The following is a 20,450-nucleotide window of genomic DNA, read 5'->3' as shown; positions in this document are numbered from 1 at the left end:
TCAAAGTTCACGGACCTAAAATGATACTTTGGCAAAGTTCGTGGACCAAAAATGATGTTCCCTCTAAAAATAAATAGTTACATACTAAATGGTCTATTACTGAGATTTATACATTTTCACAACAAATTTAGACATATATCACAAAAAAGGTCATGATTCTAACTTCCTATTTTAAAATGTATTTGTAGTCTAACCCTTCTCATTCTTGATCTCTTTTCTTTTAGGGAGTATTCCTTTTTCTTTAAATTTACATACATTTGGATCTTTCTCAATATATTTAAGAAAATTTCCAACTCAAAAAAATATGAAAAAAATTAAAGGATCAGAGATAATTAAGTCAATAATCAAAATAGAAGGTGAACATCCAAGATGACTGCTGAGCTGCAAAATCTAAATCTAGCCAAATTAATATGCATAATTGTCTCTCAAACCAAGTCCACATCCTCCAGATTGGCCTTATACCACAAAATCCTCCTCCACTAAAGAAGTCTTCCATGTCTAGACTCTAGATAGATCTCTCATTAATTATACTTTGTCATATATCATTGTATCCTTATATGAGCTATATATTCATTATAAGAACCGAATTGCTGTGTTAGAGTCATCCCAATAATCCATAATCTTTGGTATAACAACCATTGGGAGTGTCTAACCACATGAATAGTTTGGGTGTGGGTGTGGCAATAGCATAATTGATCTGGCACTGTGAGTCTTATATATGGATGTGGATATATCATAAATTAATTTTCTTACTAGTAATATTATTGGATTGGAACAGTGATTGGGTGACATCGCCTTTAATGTTATATGCTGCACCAAACAAAAAGATTGAATTTATATATTTGGCCATTTCCATGCTAACAAAACAAATGTGTGGTACCACTTTCCCCATGTCTCTGCCGTCACCACTCCACCTCTTAAAACTTTCATTTCACCATTTAATTTACTACACCATCTCTTCCTTCACTCCCCACGTTTCGAAATTTAGAGCCTCTTATACCTCATTAATTCTCACCTCCGATCAATTATTTTAAATCAATTAATATGACAGAGACATGTATTAGCTACATACATTATTCATTAATGATTCTTACCAAATTCAAATATTTACTTAAAGATGATGAAAATGACACTAGTACTAACCTAATGAAAACGTAAGTGTGATTAATAAGAGGCTAAGGGCATCCACAATGGGACGCCCGATGACACGCCCGATGCGTGCCATCGTCCGCCCCATTGTGGGTGTCTGCCATCGTCCGCGCCCTACGCCCACGCCCGATGCATCGTCCGCGCCATTGTGGGCTCGGCGGACGATGGGCGCGTACGATAGGCCATCGTCCGCGCCATCAGGCGCCCCATTGCGGGATCGGCGGACGATGGTCGCGGACGATGTCACGCGTTTTTTTTTTCTATTAAACCTCGTTTCTCATTCACTTATTCATACGAACATCTCGCCTCTCTCATATTGTAATGTATTAATTTTTATATATGAAATGAAGTTTTTTTCCAATTTTTTATTATTTAAATATTTAAATAAAATAAAATGCATAGGGCGCGCCTTAGGGCGCCCCATTGCAGGTGGGGGTAGGAGGATAAAACTTCTGACGTGACGCCCCATTGTGGATGCCCTAATTGGGAATTGAGAAGGGAGATTATAAAGGAAGTAGTGTATGAGAGGTGAGAAATGGGGGGTGGGGTCCATTTGACGGCTTTGCATTAGCTGTGTGGAAAGCTCTATCTGTGTGTGACTCGTAGTACAATATAAATAGCCCCAGATTGGGATGTTATATTACAGCTGAGGAAAGTAGAGATGGCTCGATTCATACTATGTCTTTTGGCTTTGGCTTTGGCATTGGCATTGTGTTGCTTGAGTGTGAATGGTCGACCTGCAACCTTCAGTCAGGACTTCAGAATCGCATGGGCCGATTCCCACGTTCGCCAATTGGATGGCGGCCGAGCCATTCAGCTCACTCTTGATCAATCCTCTGGTAGCTATTATATACTACTACTCTTTACTACTATTTTGTTTTGTTCAACTAATCATTTGAACGCCATTATTGTAGGTTGCGGGTTCGCCTCCAAGCACCAATATCTGTTCGGACGTGTGAGCATGAAGATCAAGCTCGTCCCCGGTGACTCTGCCGGGACTGTCACCGCCTTCTACGTACGTACATATTCATTTTCTTTTATTTTGTTGTTTAATCCATAACTCCACATTAGTATGAGATATTATGCTTCAGATGTTGTTCTCAACTTATATATTGTTTGCACATTTGGTAATTTGTGGATGTGTACATACATGTACAGATGATCTCAGACACATTCAACGTCCGCGATGAGCTGGACTTTGAGTTCCTGGGGAACCGATCGGGACAGCCCTACACCGTTCAAACCAATGTGTACGCCCACGGTAAAGGTGACAAGGAGCAACGGATAAATCTCTGGTTTGACCCCTCTCTTGATTTCCACACTTACTCCATCTTTTGGAACCATCACCACATCATGTAAGTCCATTTAATTAATAGTACTATCATATTTATGTAAGTAGTACTATAATTGGCTTATATATTTAAATTGCTTTTTGGCAGATTCTCTGTGGATGAAGTGCCAATAAGAGTGTACAAAAACAATGAGAGAAGAGGAATTCCATACCCAAAATTCCAACCAATGGGAGTCTACTCGACTCTATGGGAGGCCGACGACTGGGCCACGAGAGGCGGCCTGGAGAAGATCAACTGGAGCAAGGCCCCATTCTACGCTTACTACAAAGATTTCGACATTGAAGGGTGTCAGGTTCCAGGGCCAGCTACCTGCGCCTCCAACCCCAAAAACTGGTGGGAGGCCGCAGCCTATCAGCAGCTCACCCCAGAAGCTGCCAGGCGCTACCGCTGGGTCCGCACCAACCACATGATCTACGACTACTGCACCGACAGGTCCCGCTTCCCTGTCGTCCCACCCGAATGTCTCGCCGGAATATGATTATATATATATATATATATATATATATATATATATGTTTCCTTCTCTATGTTATTCTACTATAAAGCAAGTCTGGGTTTATTTTGTTTTGTATTGAGTTTCTTGGATGTGTATATCTTGTAATATGGAATTGGGAAGGTGATGTCGGTGTAATTGTTGAAAGCGATATGTTTTTCTCTCTTTTGGGTGATGGTATATCAAGAAAGCCGTTATTCTTTCTTGAATTATTCATTTCCTGTATTATATACTATTGCCTTATGTAGGGGTGGGTAGGTACGATATACCTTACCGAAACCATCATACCGTATACCTTATCGAAAATTCGATATGAGAAAAAAATCATACCATTACCTTACCAAAATTTTCGGTATACCGAACTTCGGTATACCTTATTTTCGGTATGACAAATTTCAATATCGATATCATACCTTATTTTCAGTATGACATATCAAAATTCGGTATACCGTACTTTTGCGGTATACCAGAGTTTTACGGTATATCGGACTACAATACGACATACCAAAATATCATTATTTTGTAAATAATTCTAAATACAAACACAAATGAAAATAAAATTTTAAAAATACTTAAAAAACATGAAATTTAATCAAACTCAAACATATTCAATAAAAAAACTGCATCAATTAAACTCCACGCAATCACATAACGTTGAACGATATTTGTTTGGAACTAATTTAACTAAAATCTTATATTTGTTTGAAACTAATTGATTCAACGATATCAAGTTTTCCTAATTGAGTTTATTTGATTTTATATTTATATGATTACCCGACAACTATAATGAGGCAAGATTTGATTTCTACATGTAAATATTTATTTGTTTGGTAAAAGTATGAATTTACTTGATATAATTTGGCATATATTGATATCGGTATATACCGAAAATTATGGTATGTACCATATTTTCGGTATATACCTAAAATTATGGTATATACCGTATTTTAGGTATAGCCCGGTATATGAAAATTCATACTGTTACCGTACCGAAATAAATCGGTAAGGTATGATACCTTACCGAAAATTGCGGTATACCGAAAATCCGGTATTTTCGATATTTTTTCGATACGGTAAGAGCGGTATTTCGGTATTTTTACCCATCCCTAGCCTTATGATATGGAAGATTTTTATTTGGGATATGTTGCATTTGGAAAACAGGCCTGCACGAGACCCAGGGAACAATATTTTCCCAAGAATTAGTAAGTATTATATTGTAAGCCAATCATGTCCTGGTATTGGATATTATTAATTTTTTTTGTAAGGATATCATGATGTTTTGCTTCAACTCCCACAGTTTCTGAATATATGTGACTTTGGTGTTGAATATATTCAGTCAAAAATCGTAGATTTTAGTACTGAAAAAATTGACAATGGTCAATGAGCTCTCATTTAGAACTAAAAGAACACTTTGCCAGAAAAGTTGTATGGTGCAGCAGTACTTTTTGGACAGCAGACATTAGTTTCAAAAAATGTAATGTGTAGGAAAAGAGAGGAGATGGGGTATTGGAACTGCAGTAACTAAATTGTGCAGTGTTAAAGATATATGGGTATGATAAGCAGAGGCAGAGTGAGGCCCCATAGCCAAAGGGGTTGCAATTCAACTTGTAGGATGAAGAATCTGTATGTCATTGCGTGGGTCCAATCATGACTAGATCTCAATCACTACCAGCTGTAGTATTGCACACCAAATCTTAATCGGAGATTCTCATGCAATATCAAAACTCATCATTTTCCATATAATAAAGCAAACTAGGGATTTGTTCTCTCAACACACATTTCCAATGGCCGACATAGATTACAAGAGCATATACTAGAACTATTCTTCACATATTTCTCTACATTTTCACGGTTTCACCCCTTAAGATAGGAACCAGTGTTTTGCCATCTACGGTAATAGTAGTAAATTTTACTTCTTCATGCTGAGTTTGACTGCAACGGGGTCTGAACACTAAGGGCAGTTCCCAAACAGAACATCAAATTACCTATATTCAAATGCAGATGCACATTAGCATAATAAGATTATCAGAGAAACAAAGTATGATGATGGTTCATTCCAGAGATCTAGCAATATAAATCGATGCTATGCAGAACTATATTCTGAAACCATACCTGGTTATGTGTATGTGTTGTTTGTTTATTTCTTGTTTCTTCTCTTTAAACTGAAGTTATTTACTTTCTTGTTGCTGCTTTATCTGCTTTTAGTTTAGTAGGCCTCATGGACATTTACATAAAATTAAGTTATAATGTAAGAGCATAACTTACTGCCTTGTAGTCGTAATAGAGCAGAGCCAATCGCCAAGACAAACACTGTGGAATGCTCGATTGCATCTCCCATTTTCGCATGAATAATCAGTTGCAGTTCCACTCTTGGCACCAAGTTCATCATCTAGAAGCAAGGAAAAAATTGATGGCTATGGATGTGTTTCCAATCTAGGTGGTAGAGGCATGGAAAATTTCAGGTAGCTTGTGGTGAGTGGTAGCAGTAATGTCAATTCCAGCAAATTGGAAGTCGAAGATGGAACCTGTCGGAAGGTATTGGGCATAACAAATGCCACATTCAACCTGCTCCTCACTCTTTTGGAGATGTGATGGTTGTGGTAACTGATTGCCAAATATATGCAGAAGATTTTCAGGACATGATTTTTCTCTTGTCCTATTTCCAGAAAAAAAGTGAATATTACTTATCAAAGAGATTATATTAGTAAGCATAAGAAGCTGTATGCCTTGTATTGATTAAAGATCGTAAATAAACAATACAATGGCAGTGACACAACACTTGGCAGCATAAACAGATGCAACAAAAGTAGTACTCTAATAAACTACTTCATGAGGTTCAAGCAACTAAGATCCAATATATCATATGACAAAAAAGATTTTATTTTATCCATATTTACAACAAACGATAAAGGTTTTGATGGAGGAAATATGAAAATTGTCATCTTAGAAATTTAATTGACTGCACCAATTAGACATGCCAATGCTGTACGCAATATATCTCAAAATACCAAGTAGACCAAAGCAACTTTCCATTTACCAGAACATCGCTGCAGGTTAGTTTTAGTTCCTAATAATCTTGCAAATAGAGCTAAATACAACACCAATTTTTTAATTAGTTTCAGCATTAAATTAGGTTTTAACTTTAGGGCCAAATTCAAATTGGGAATATCTGACAGCATAGTACAACAAAAATATCAGTAGCACTTTGTAGTGTTTTATTATTCACATATATTGCCAAACATATACATAAGACAGCCCTAACCATAAGCACGCACCTTATATTATGCACAACCACATGATAGAGATTCACATTCACTACCCAGTAACTTTTCTAAGGCGGCAGAATAGTGAAAAAAGATTTTTAAAGTACCATTTCTTACAATTTTGCTTCCAAATATCTCTCAAAGTGTTGACTTCCGTATCTGAACCAAGGAAGCGACATCTACCAGATTAAAAGTCCGGTCAGTACAAGAAATTCTAATACCATTGCTAATTGTACTAAATATTTTTAAAATGTGTTGTTTGTTTAGAGAATCCTACTCTGGCAAGGATCTTGGATCATCGACATTGATAGATAGTACAATACAGCAATTACTTCCTAGAAAAAATCAATATTGGCAGTATGAGCAATAAACCAAGGAACTGTATGAGTGATTAAAATTAGTTCAATAGACAGCATTTGATTTGGTAAAATGATTTTTCTGTGAATTTTAAGAGATCTCTAAATACTTATCATACAAACTAACCTATTTTTATCTGGCGATACGACACTGCAAGGTGCGAGTGCTTTGGATCAATAACGCAAAAAGACCGATCAATGTCATCCAAAGTCAGCCAAAAGTCCTGGAGCTTATCCACATGCTAGGCAAAGCAATGACCAAATAGAAATCATGCAACAAGAAATGGCAACAGAAAACAGTTTTGTTAATTAACAATTGGAAACAAAATTGAAAAAACTTCCACCAACCCTCTGAAACTGCTGGACAGCATCTCTTAATCTCGAGTTTGATGACCATTCCAGATGAGAATTATAAGGCACATCCTGAGGGCATGATGAAGATCTTAGTTCCTACACAAATTTCTGGAGAACAATCAACCAAAAAAGAAGTGGTCATGGAGAAATCCAAACCGGTGGAGACCTTGGAATTGGATAGGTCTTATCCAGGGTTATCTCCACAATATGCGCTCTCCTCTTATTGTCCCTAGCACATGCACCATTCATGATTAAGAGCATGTACGAAAAATATAAACAGTAATAAAGAAAAATAAACAGCAATAGTCTGTCATCCGGGTTTTTTACCTATTTCAATAATGATATTTCGGATATTCGGTGAAATGTAAAAACTATCTATTCAGACTCATGCGTCAAAAAGCAAGATGAAAAATGAAATGTAATAATCAGAAACGTAGTAAGCTTTCTGAGATAACGTTACAATTTGATATACTGACTTGTTAATATGCATATGTAGATTCTGAGTAAGAAGCTTTTCTATGTAAATTGGAGTGCAAGAAGAGTGATGTGTCATATGGCCAGCAAAAATTAAGGTCAAATAAATTTACAACCAAGCAATTTTTGTATCAAGAAGACCAAGGACTATAACCAAAAAGATGAATGGTCATAGTCTACTACACTTACAAATAGTTCTCACTCCCTCTCAATTCAAGGTCATTTTATGTAAGCACTTACTATAGACCATGTTACAACAAGAGCATTGAGCCTCATGCAGAAGTGCTTCACGTGCATGCAGTCAAAACTCGAAACTAAGCTCAATTACTTGGACTAGTTCCATGTCATAATTCTGTTTATGATAAATGAAGAAAAGTGGACTTTGTACATCACTCGGAGCATCTTCCCTGGTCTGCAATAGCAGTACTACTTTGTTCCCATCCCATTTAACTCAGCGTGCATAATAAACATTAAACAGAACTAGCATTAGGCAATAGCCTTAATGCTATGATAATTTCTCCTGAGTGATATTCCAAATCCACAATTAGTGAATCATGTCTACACACTCATACGAAATAGTTTATTTCATTTCTTATCGCTTAAGAATGGTATTTATGAGAAAGGAAACGCAACATGCTCTGTGACATTGAAAATTCACAGCAACATACACTGTTTCAGTAATGTAACTGGTAGAGCAAATATGCTTACATGATACGGAACCTAATAAATGTCAGATCTTCCCCCAATTTCACAAGGTGCTCCCATCCAACCTCTTCGACCTGTAGATTTCCACAAATTAATCCTAGAAAACCGCAGTATGATCTGAGTGTGAAAGCCTTCATAGTTTATCAAAACATAAATAAGTGATCATGTCATAACATACAAGAGCATCTGCAACTCAATTAAGCACTTTTGCATCAATTGTAAGGGTAGCCTCTGTTATCGAATATACATTGTGTCGAAGCGCATGGGGGAAACACGCGCGCACACAACTACACTCCAAAAAATTAACAATGCGCTTTGTGTCAAAAGCTCGTATACAACTTATACCTAATATCTAGGCGCTATATTCTGAATAGAAATTACCTCCGTGTATATTCTGCGGCAGAAGGATGACGACATTTCCAGCTCCCAGCATCTATTTTTGTCAGTGAATTTCTACAATGCCAGAGACACAATTAACAAGCAATTCATCCAGTGTCTCCGAGATTAAAATGAAAGCGTGAAATGTACCTTGCTGCCGACTTCCATCTCCGAATTCATAGCAAAATTAGCAGTATCAAATTGCAGCCAACAAACACTGTCTCTGATAGAAGTTAAAACTAGTGGAGCAAAATTGGAGTAAATTATACAGTAACCGGAAATTGAATATACAGCTTCATTTAAACTGTGTCAAAAATGTGAATAACCGTGCAGTTCCGGCCAATTTCTCGGCGGCGATTAGCGGACGGTGGTGGTCAAATATTGGCACTTTATTTTGGAGCATCATTTTATTCTGCAAAAAGTTTTCTATCACTGGGCACATTAGATAATGGGCTTATCACAATTGGAGCCCAACGTATTGTACAAAAAATGGATCCAGCCCAATATCTATTTAAATTTTACAATTACGAAAAATTAAAATGAATGGCTTCCATCATCTAAATTCTAAAATGGAGTACTACTTTGCTGTTGTCGTTTGTTATTGAAGCCAATTTTTGGATTGCATCCGATATTTGAAATGTGAATTTACCCGACCCCATTATTTTGAATAAATGTGATTGAAATATGGAAGATAAATAATTCGAGAAACGTTGGAAATATAGACATGCAACTAAAGAGTCACAATTTTGCTAAATCAAATTGACAGAGTATCTGAAAATTTAAACGTACTTAAAAGCGAAAATAATGTTATTCCAACAGCAAATTAGTAAATATACATTATACATACAATTAAGTTTGAGCATTAACTATATACTACAAATTTAACTTTATGAGTTAATAAAAATTACTCCGTCAATAACGAGATTTATTAATTGATCCACCTTAAATTTATATTTAATACCATAAAATAAATCCGACTATCAAAAAGCAGAAGAACGTAACAAATTAATTGCGTCTTTGTTTTAAGTTTGCTGGGAACTTTTCAATAATTATTGGCATAGTATTATTTTAGAAAAATACTAGTGAATATGTGGTAGGTAAAATAGGTACATATGACACCAAAATTGTAAAAGATAAACATACAAAATTCTATTATTATATACTAGTAATATACACATCATGTATTCGAACACATCACATGATGATCAAGGCCAGAACTATATAACTAGTACAAAATTAACTACTAGTACTATATATTAGGGTTTTTAGCGCAGTATTTTTTTTTAAAATATTGTATAACTTATAAAAAATGTTTTAAATCATCATATGGAATTGATGTATAAAATATTATAAAAATAGTTGAGTTTCTGTTAATATTTTTTCATGATGATATTATCCATAAATATATAAAAGTTAAAATGCCACTATTTTCTTGTTGGGGAAGTGTCTGGTTACATTATCTTCTAATTATAACAATAGTTGGTGTGCGTGTGATTGTACTGAAAAGAATTAAATAATGGCACTGATGATTGATTGATAATCATATTGGTCGGTAATTATTAAAGTAATAAGTATAATAAATTTATTGATGTACGTATTCTACTTTAACAAATAGGGTTTCTTTAATTTAGGATAACCCTATTCATATATACATACACAATTGTGTATACATACTACCTTTATAAATTGATGATAAAGTGCAATTCAGAGGTAAGATGGTTCCCCTCTAATTAATAGATAGTTCAAATTACTATGAGGTAGATGGTGAACTATTAACCTTTTTTTTTTAAAAAAATTGTTCTTTATAAGCTGAATCAAATTTCTCTATAAAAAATCAAAATGCATATCTAACAATAGGATTTTGATCAAAATAATCTGACGATGGGATTTTCCTATCTAATAGTCAATAATTATTATCTTATATACGAATGTCATTATTAGTACTCATAGTAGCTCATTTTATAAAATTCATATTTAAGGTCATTTATAAATCATTTTAGGCCATTTTTCTAAAATAATCTAAAAACATGCTTACAGTGATCTCAGTTATATCTAAATATAACTTCCATATTTGTAGCTTAATACAATAAGATTGAATTTTGCATAGACCATCATGCTCTAAATATATTCGGAAATACTCAATCATCTAAATATATTCGGAAATACTTAATCATCTAGGCTCCGTGCTTTTAATTAGCCATAAACATTTGAAACAAAAATGACAATTGTCATCAATTATTATAAAAACAATTTAGAGAAAAAAAATGGAACTTTTCTTCTTGGATAACACGTTAACTAAAAAAATTAACTAATTATTCAAACAAGAAGTTGATTTACAAATAAAACTTCTCAACTATTACAATTTTTTTGATTATTGTTAGTTTATTCATGTGCATATACAATAAATGAATCACTGAGATAAAAATAACGAATAGATATAAAAATGAAAATAAAATATCTTATTATTTTAAATTAATAAAATAACAAAAGATTCTATTATATAATTGAATCTTTCTAGAGTTGTCTATTTTAAGTGTATTATCTCAATCATATTATTATATATGAAAGGCATACAGATTTCATTTATAAATAAATACACACTCAATAAAATAAAAAACAAGAATTATTACTACCATATTTGCATATATTATACATTAATCAAGTTATGTTTGTATTAGTAATACTAATGATTATATAAAGATTGTATATTACAGTACCTCTTAAACAAATTATATCATAGAATAGCCCTAAAGGCTAAACCCTATCCACCATTTTTTTCAAATCTCACTATCTTTGAAATGAAATGACCACACAAACATTGTTACACATGCACATAATCTCTTAAAATTGAATTATAAACAGTTTTGAATTGTAGTATTGGAAATTATATAGGCATTATTCCCAAAGTATGAAAAGTGATAAAAGAAAAGGTTTTGAGTTTGGGTTTGGACTTGTAAATTATAGCAAGATGATTGTTTAATTTGATAGTTCCTAGTAAATGAATTGGACTTCAATGTTATGAGTCGAGGACGATCTAAATAACTTAATTCAATTATAAACCACTCTAATAGATATAAAATGTTTTGCTTATAAATATGGAACTTATGAAAAATCACTTTCAATCCAAACATGAAATTAGAGGTGGCGTCGAGTCAGCCGCTCTAAAAAGGCATGACAATGCGCCGACAATTCGTTCAACGTTCGACACCTGTCCTCTATTTTTCTTACTACACACTACGTATCCATTTTCATTAATTTTAATAATTTCAATAAATAAGACTAAACGCCACTTCAAATAATAATATTCACACACAACACAACCCTTATATTTGCTGTGACTTGTCTGCCCTTTCTTGATTATCATAGGTCATTTTCCCTTTATATTTTTAAATTGGGAAATTAGATTTATTTGATCGTGTATGTATGTATGTATGCTTCACTTTAGTTTTCTTTCTATTATGCAACTCTTTGATTATGATATTACAAAAGGGCAGGCTGTTGTATGGAAACACCATACATCGACTTCTTCTTGTCATCAGTTTAATCAATATTGCAAGCAATCAATCTTTTGTCTAGAAAGAACAGGAAATGATGGAGTTGCGTCATCGATGACCTAAAATGAGCATTTAATCTAGTAATATGCATGGGGTTTAGGTAATAATTAGAGGGATGTTATCTATGAGAGTGTTACAATCTAACACTCTACTACTACTTCAATGATTTACAGCATATAAGGATTTTGTAATTAGATGTAATTGTAAATTAAATTATATAATAATAGATTAATTATTAAGTACATAATTAATAATTACAAAAAAAAAACGACAATTACCGATGAATTACCGATTTCATTTCTGACGGAGGTTGGCGCATACGGTTTGAGCCAAATTTACTGACCAATTTTCCAGCAGATTTGCCGTCGAAAAAATTTTTGAACAATGAAAATTTGAAAAATAATACTATCATATTTGAAATTATACTGACAAACGTCCATAATTTAATACCAATGTTACATACGGATAGATGTCGTCGATGTATTAATATAATTATTTAAAAATGAGAATATTAATTACCAAGGTATTAACTGTCGCCTGTAATCTCAAAATGAAAATCAGAGTGCTATTCCAATTTTAACCCTGCGACGGGTTATGTTGCATATCATTTTCTTCTTCCTTTTTGTCCTAGCCACTGTCGCTAACGATAAATACGTTCCGTCAGTAACACCGTTTATTAATGATGGAACCAATTGATTTTAAGATGAAACCCATGGATTTCTATTGTGACGTTGATGGTTCCTTAAAAACTATTTGACGCCCATGGTGATAAGTGACGATAACAATGATGATTTGGTTGTCACATTTGAAACTCGTAGTTTCCACGAAAGACACTCGATAATGATTGTTCCTTTGGTTTGCATTTTCCACTGCCATTATGAAACTTTATACTCCATGTTAATTCCGTGATTAACTACAGTTTTAATTAAACAAATAAAAGAAGAGACAAAATACATCATTTACCATAATAATCAATTTTTTAAATCACTTTTCGTTACAATGTCCAAACGTATAACATGGAAATAATTCAAACACACACATCATATATATTCTTCTCATTACAAATTAGCCTCTTGAATAATCATGACACCAACATGGATTTTAAATATAAATCTTTGATATTTATTTAAAATTTAACGTTAAGGTTATACAATACAGATTTGGTATTTAATAATAGTAAATCAGTCAAAAAGCATTTCGGACATGGAAATTAATTAAGGTTATTTAGATGGCACAAAATAATTCTCAACTCTCAAGCACCAATAGGTATGGAAAATGGACGTGCATGTATATGAGTATATCAGTAAATCTTTATACTAATGATTTATTTGTACTTGTACAATTTATTTAATCTTAGAAGGAAACATTAAGGGATGTATGTATTTGAATCTTTACCCTATTTTGAAATCCTAATACATGACTACTTTAATTTGTAAAGTTTGGAGTTGCTGTATGCATAATCAATTGTCAATAATAGTAATGGTTCTTTTGGAATTTATAAGAAAAGTAATAAACAAAATCGTAGGAGAATTTGGCATTTGCACATAATCCATTTAAGCTAAAGTATACGTGTTTATATAGATAGATATGTCCACATTAGTACTAGTATATTATTGAGGCCGATTTGAATTTCATACCAAAACTACATCCCTATCTTAATTACTTGCAAGTGTGAAAAATAATTTAAAGTGGTTCCCACACATACAAAGCAACAATATTTGTATTTGACTCATGCTAGTTATTACAATGTGTTTTAGTTTAAGTGTATATACTACAATTTTCATAAGTGTATATACCAGTATTCTTTTCATATATGCAGTCTCACTATCACAATTGCTCACAAAAGATTCTCCCCTAAAATTGTGATTTAAACACGAATTATATGTCGAAGGTATATATATAATTTGGAATTGTCAAATGAAATTCTAATAGTAGGTTAAAAGTTAAATCTTTCATAATATATATACGTGTGCCATATAAAATCCTAAGTATGAGGGAAGAAGATAATTAGATGTTTGGAAAATAGAGAAGAAAGAGGTTAAGTGGGGTCAATCAAACCTAAAAACATAGACGTCCCAGATTTCATAATTTCATGTTAGCGAGAAAAAGATTGCCCCATATCACTATGGTGGGATATCACACAACAAAAACATCACGTGGCCCCTGACCCACCAATTCTCTATTACTACACTTATCATTTTTCTTGTTTTTTATAATTATATTTATTCTTTCTATTCACACAAAACTATTTTTGTCCGGATTTATACCTATTTTTTGTTAATGGTCTTGTTATCTTGCAAGAGTAAATTTTATGGAAATTCATTTTACTTTGAAATTATGTATTGAACTAGGGGAACTGACTATGAATAATAAAGGGTATCTCAGTATAATAGTACCAGTAATATTTTATCAGTTGCAATGTATTATGTATATACCTTTTAATCTAAATTAATTTTGTCAAATGAGATGAAGAAGCTAATCCAAGTATTTTATTTTCCAAGTAACGTTGAATTAAATGGTGCAACCAAATTATTAGGGTACGTACACGACTCCATATACTCGTTGCTTTCTGCATGCTGGCTAATCTTTCTCTCAATTCCCAAACATTCATCGCAATTAATTGTGCAAAAACAAATCCACGTGACCCAATCCTTTTTGTATTCCTGTCTTCACCATTATATAATTTTCAATTAATCAGCAATCCATACACCAATAATTGGAAAAAAAAAACTATATGGGACAAAAGGCTACATATAATGGGATAAAAACAATAATCCCTTCAAATATATCTTAAATAAAATAAATTACTAGTACAATTTACAACTATTACACACACTCAAGTGAGAGTGGGGACGAAAAAAAAAGTAGTAATACTAAAAGAAAACATGATTAGTAATTTCCTAATTTCTGTAAATTAGATGAACATATATATCTTGCTTTTTCTACAAGCCCTTAACCGAATAAAAACAGGGTCGTGGGAATGCTTCCATCTTTTTTCACGTATATACTACCGTTTTCCAATTTCTTTTTTTTTTCATTCAATCAGCAAGCTGCCGACGGATTGGTGAAGGGATTATAAAAATGAGGCTTCGTCGGCGCCATAACATACGAGCTCTTGGCGGCGTTTTCGGCAGCGGAGCCGCCGATCCTCTCACAGGAAGGGCACATGGTGAGCGTCGCCGCCGGCAGCTGCATGTAAAGCGGCTGAGCTAATTTCAGCGCCTTCAGCTCCTGTAATTCCTTCTGCAGGCGGCGGTTCTCATCCGTCAGCGTCTCGCAGCATTTCTTCAGGAATTCGCAGTCTACTTCCGTTTGCTTAAGCTTAGTTCTGTCGATTGAAATGCTAATTAATATGAGATCAATCAATTTAAAATTGAATAGCGATTTACTGAAGAAATTAGGTCACCAAAACTGAAATTGGGGATAATTCGAGGATCGAACCTGGCTCTGCGATTCTGGAACCACACCTCGACCTGTCGCGGCCTAAGCTTCAATTCACGAGCTAAATCCTGCTTTTGTTTCTGATCAAATCAACAAAATCAGCAGAGGAGATGAGATCAAGTTGTTTGAAGAAATTACTGAGAGAGAGGAGGAATTACAGGATTGAGAGTGCTGTGCTGCTTGAAGCTTTCCTCGAGAAGAGCGGACTGCGCTTTGGTGAGCCTGAGTTTCTTCCGGCCATTGGCGCCATCGTCGTCTTCATCGCTAGCTCTGGAGGAGACTCTCTCGATCTCGATCTCCTCGCTCCCGATCTCCCTCTCTCTCTTCACGCTGACGTTGGAGAAGGACGAGGCGCCGCTATCCTGCCTGTAGAGATCGGCGGAGTGACGATCGTTGAATATTCCGCCGCTCTTGTTGCCGGAATCGGATTTTTTCAGGATCAGATCGTAGGTGTCGCCGGAGAGGCCGAGGGTCAGTGATGGCTCGGCGGTTTTGGTAGTGTAATCGAGGTTTTTGGAGGGCTTTTTGGCGGCGGATGATGAGAATCCCAGCCCCAAAACCAGCCGGGTGTTGCATAAATCGTCATAACCCATTTAAAAAAGAGTATAGAGGAAGAAAAGTGTGTTGTGTGTGTGGAATTGAAATGAGGAATGGGAGGAGGAGAGGGTGGTTTTGTAATGGGAGGAACGGTGGGTGGGGGTGGGGGTGGGTGAGTGAGTCGTATGATTATTAATCAACACATGGAATAAGTGAGGGATGGAATTTTGTGAGAGGAAATGGTGAAAAGTCACTCACTCTATCTCTATGATTGTATCTATCTTTATCATTGATTCTCTATCTCTCTCTCTCTATGATGGAGTATACTATTACACATACACACATGGTTGACCAAATGAACCCCACTTATTGTTATCCGATGATCAACAACGAGGAAACTAAAACACTCACCAGTCAAGAATCCATCAAAAGAAGGCATGACGTGGTTTCACATGGAAATAGGGAACACACTTCAACAGAATCATTCCCTCCGCCCCTTTCGCCACCCATTACCACGCCCAAACCCATTCCTTTTTTTTAACTTTACTTTTCAATTCTCTTTTACCCCCCTCTCTCTCTCTCTACCAATACGCGATTTGACATTCGGCCATCCCCACTATAACTATGTCATCCACCGCCTTTTTTCGTTACAACTAAAATTCCAATTCACCTAAAGTATTTTATCACTTAATTCATACATTATAGTCCTTTCGTCACTAAAAATATTAGTACTATTTTATTAATAAATAATATATAATTTTAATAAAAATAATTAAAAAGAAAAGAAAAAATGAATAAAGTAATGTCAGTGAGAAGTGAGACTATATTTTCTATTATTCTTTTAACACAATATTTAAAGAAAATTATACTCCCTCCGTCCTATAAAAATATGAGCATTGGATATGGCACGAGAATTAAGACAAAATTGGTAAAGTAAGAGAGAAGAGGGAAAAGGGTATGGTAAAGTAAGATAGAGGAGGAGAATGATAGTTAAAATAGTGTTAGTGGATAGTGAGACCTACATTATTTAATTGATAGTAAAACTTTCTAAAAATAGAATGGACATATTTTTGTGGGACGGATAAAAATGGAAAGTCACATATTTTTATGGGACGGAGGGAGTATTAAATGCGTTAAGTTATGAGAGAATAATTCAAAAATGAGAATAAAATAGAGAGATGAATAAAAAAGTTAAAAGAGCCAAAAATATGAAATGACTCGATTATAATGATAGAAGAAATACTAGGGAAAATACTAGTGTATATAGGAATACTTTTCATTTATAGTATGAAACTAATTTTCGTGCACACATTAAATTTATTCTAAAGAATATATAACAGTGGAAAGAAACGGTGTAAGATTTGCAATAATGATTGGGCACTTTGTGTGAACATTAATTTTGAGGATAACGCTTTTAGCGGCTTGAATTTGGTGGAGATAAAGCAAGCAATTATCACTATTTGGGAGCGGTTTATCTTTGAATTTTAGCGGTGAATAAGGAAGATGCGATAATGTGTTTAGGGAGGAAAGTCAAATAAAATGATTTTGAAAAGGTAGTGTTGATAATGGAAATGAGGAGTATTAGTTTTACTAATATTTACTGTTTAGGAGCAGACCACATGACATGTCTCTCACACCATGTTTGTTTTGATTAGTCGGAATTAGGGTTCGGATGTTACTTGTGCTGACTAAACTCTTCCACCTTTTGCCATCCACAGGGAAGGAATGTATTTTCCACAATCATAAATAGTGATTAATTCAGTATAAAAAAGGTAGAACTTTTACTTTACTTTTAGGGTAGTTTGAATTCATGACTACAAAATGGCTGCTCAATTTAATGAGTCTAGATTTTTCAGGATAAAAAATGGTTATTTTATTTAAATCAGGTAGGGCTGGGTTTGATGGGAATATGATTCATGAAGACAAGGAGGATTTTTGCGTAACTAGAAAGGTGATGGGGGGTGGGGCCTACTAATCTGTAGGATTGCAAACACATTATATAATTCCTTGTCGGCTATGCTCATAAGTAAAGTTAGGCCACCACTTAATCATCAATTACTACTATAATCCTCTCTCAACTCACTATATAGCAATTATTGTCTGCACTCTATTTTTCCATCTTCTCCTTCCAACTATACTCCTCGTTTTTAAAATACTAATTTTAAACTGAAACTAAATGCACATATGTACATGGCATTAACTTGTTTTTAGCGTCGAACCTTCTAATTTTTTTTAAGTTCATTTTAAAATATTTAAAATTCATTTTAATTTATTTTAAGACTTTTTTACTTTATTCTTTATAAAATGAAGTAAAATGATCTAAAAAAAGTCAATAACAATGAACTATTTATTGGTTCAACAGTTTCATACTAGGACTAGAATTAGTTTTGAATATATTACAACCCAATTGACAATGGGTGGGGTAAATATCAAAACTTATTCTTATATCAAAACGTATAACCCTTATGCAATGCCCTAAGTGCATTGTACGTGATACCTGAAGATCTAAAATTTTGTCTGCCATTAGTTACATGTGAATAGAGCATTACATATGCTACACTTAGAGTATTACTTCATTCGATCCACAGTAGTAGAGTTATTTCATTCTCTGCACTCAATTTTTGAAAAAATGATAATAAATAGTTAAAGTGGATAAAGATTAAAGTAAGAAAAAGAATAATTGTGAGAAGACTCTTATCTGCATTATTCCATTTTCTTACTTTACTTTTTCTCCATATCATTTATTCAAAACGATTGCACAAAATGAAATGACTACTATGGAACAGAGAGAGTACATACGCTACACTTAGGGTTAATGTCACAACAGTTATGAGTTTTAATACGCTCCATTCCCAAGTGACAATGATCCTACTCCCTCCGTCCGCCAATATAAGGGTACATTTGACCACACACAAGTTTTAAGAAATGTAGAAAGTGAGTTGAAAAGGTTAATGAAAGTGGGTCCTACTTTTATATAGTTTATAATGAAATGTGATTGGATAAAGTTAGTGAAACGTGAAGTCAATTACCAAAAATAGTAAAAAGAAAATGAGACTTTTATTGATGGACGGACGAAAATGACAAAATGGGTCGTTTATTGATGGCTGGAGGTGGTAATAATTATCAATTTGCGGCTAGGACTCTGGACAGATAATAGTCTTCATTAATTTCTCTTATATCTGAGATCTTGTTGTCATAGAGTAGTATTTAATTTTAATTTATCTACGTATTTTCTTAATAATTGTTGAGTTACAAAGCGAAAATAATATTATAACTTCAATTATTTGCAGGGATGAGCCCCAAAAAGGCATGAAATATATGCAATGCAATGCGTGTTTCACCACATCTCATACAATTTCCATGACCTAAAATATTGAGCATGAACATAGCAATTCAAATTTAGGAAACCGGTTCATTTCTCACCTCATTGATGTATCATAAATTTTCTATGCTTATATTTTGTTCGCTCTTTATACTTTTTATATCACTCTACTATATATTATTACTAATGTCTAAACAAATAATACATCGACGTAAGTAGTAGTCGTCGCACTACTTTTATTTTAATTGACAATCTCCACAAAGCATATTAATTACTTAATTAGGATGTATGAAAGGTTTTGTGCAGGCATACATGCATGCTTCCATACACGCCTATTCCGTAAATAGAAATAGTGCGTTACTTATAAATTTATAGCTAATGCAAGATGCATGACTAATTCCACTTGGGCATCAAAATTCTATTCACACCTCCTGTTATAATTCTCTATTATTGCTCATACATATATATATATATATATATATGGTCCTGTTAAGTTGAGATTTTTTTAGCTTAATTGAGAATTGCGATGCATTTTCAGCCACTCATCCACGACATTTTCGAAATGTCAACTGCAAATAGATTATGTCAACTCGGAGGTATTATCGTTAATAGCATGCACATCAAATGTGAACAACTTATAGTTGACATTGTCCAGAGCCTTTGTCTTAGCGGCAAGGAGCTTAGATATTATTGCATGAGGTGCCGAGTTCAAATTTTGGACCACTAATTTAATAAAAATGAGTGGTTGATAATGCATCTCAATTCTCAAATAGGCTAAAAAATCTTAATTGATCACGGCCCCTATAAATGTATATCATATAATATTGGGTTCAATTCGATTATAAAATATATCTAATTTTGTGGAAAAACTACCTACCTTACATTTGTCATAGTAGAATAATTGCACTATTATATAAAATAATTGTAGTTTCATGGTTTTATAAGAGATTAGAACCTAATACTACGAAAGTGTAGTTATTTTCTCCTTTTTCTATTATCGGCTTTTCTTGCTATTTTTGTAGGCGACATTCTCATGGCTTGAAATTTAAAACATTGTCTAGAAAAATTAAAT

At 33.9% G+C, this 20,450-nt stretch overlaps 3 protein-coding genes across 5 annotated transcripts; 1 reads left to right on the top strand and 2 right to left on the bottom strand.

Moving 5' to 3' along the window:
- Nucleotides 1-1,782: 1,782 nt before the first annotated feature.
- Nucleotides 1,783-3,210, top strand: LOC121777748 (probable xyloglucan endotransglucosylase/hydrolase protein 7). Its single transcript, XM_042175097.1, has 4 exons — nt 1,783-1,988; nt 2,064-2,164; nt 2,308-2,504; nt 2,589-3,210. Exons 1-4 carry the CDS (start codon nt 1,811-1,813, stop codon nt 2,977-2,979), a joined length of 867 nt encoding a protein of 288 aa, XP_042031031.1. The 5' UTR covers nt 1,783-1,810; the 3' UTR covers nt 2,980-3,210.
- Nucleotides 3,211-4,707: 1,497 nt separating this feature from the next.
- LOC121775913 (E3 ubiquitin-protein ligase FANCL-like) lies at nt 4,708-8,894 on the bottom strand. 3 transcript variants are annotated; one of them, XM_042173003.1, is made up of 11 exons: nt 8,675-8,894; nt 8,528-8,599; nt 8,150-8,220; nt 7,124-7,196; nt 6,962-7,036; nt 6,741-6,855; nt 6,535-6,592; nt 6,365-6,436; nt 5,520-5,650; nt 5,260-5,383; nt 4,708-5,189 (listed from the first exon to the last, which is right to left on the bottom strand). In XM_042173003.1, exons 1-11 carry the CDS (start codon nt 8,702-8,704, stop codon nt 5,186-5,188), a joined length of 825 nt encoding a protein of 274 aa, XP_042028937.1. In that variant the 5' UTR covers nt 8,705-8,894; the 3' UTR covers nt 4,708-5,185. The 3 variants fall into 3 exon arrangements, with proteins under 3 accessions (XP_042028937.1, XP_042028936.1, XP_042028938.1); XM_042173002.1 differs by having other exon boundaries at nt 4,897-4,979; XM_042173004.1 differs by having other exon boundaries at nt 5,182-5,427.
- A 5,938-nt stretch (nt 8,895-14,832) lies between these two features.
- On the bottom strand, nt 14,833-16,207 carry LOC121777676 (homeobox-leucine zipper protein HAT22-like). The gene is made up of 3 exons (XM_042175015.1): nt 15,678-16,207; nt 15,520-15,599; nt 14,833-15,406 (listed from the first exon to the last, which is right to left on the bottom strand). Exons 1-3 carry the CDS (start codon nt 16,110-16,112, stop codon nt 15,121-15,123), a joined length of 801 nt encoding a protein of 266 aa, XP_042030949.1. The 5' UTR covers nt 16,113-16,207; the 3' UTR covers nt 14,833-15,120.
- Nucleotides 16,208-20,450: the final 4,243 nt, after the last annotated feature.

Source organism: Salvia splendens, chromosome 18 (genome assembly GCF_004379255.2).
Source record: "Salvia splendens isolate huo1 chromosome 18, SspV2, whole genome shotgun sequence".
Taxonomy (NCBI): domain Eukaryota; kingdom Viridiplantae; phylum Streptophyta; class Magnoliopsida; order Lamiales; family Lamiaceae; genus Salvia; species Salvia splendens.
This window is presented reverse-complemented; position numbering and strand designations above follow the sequence as displayed.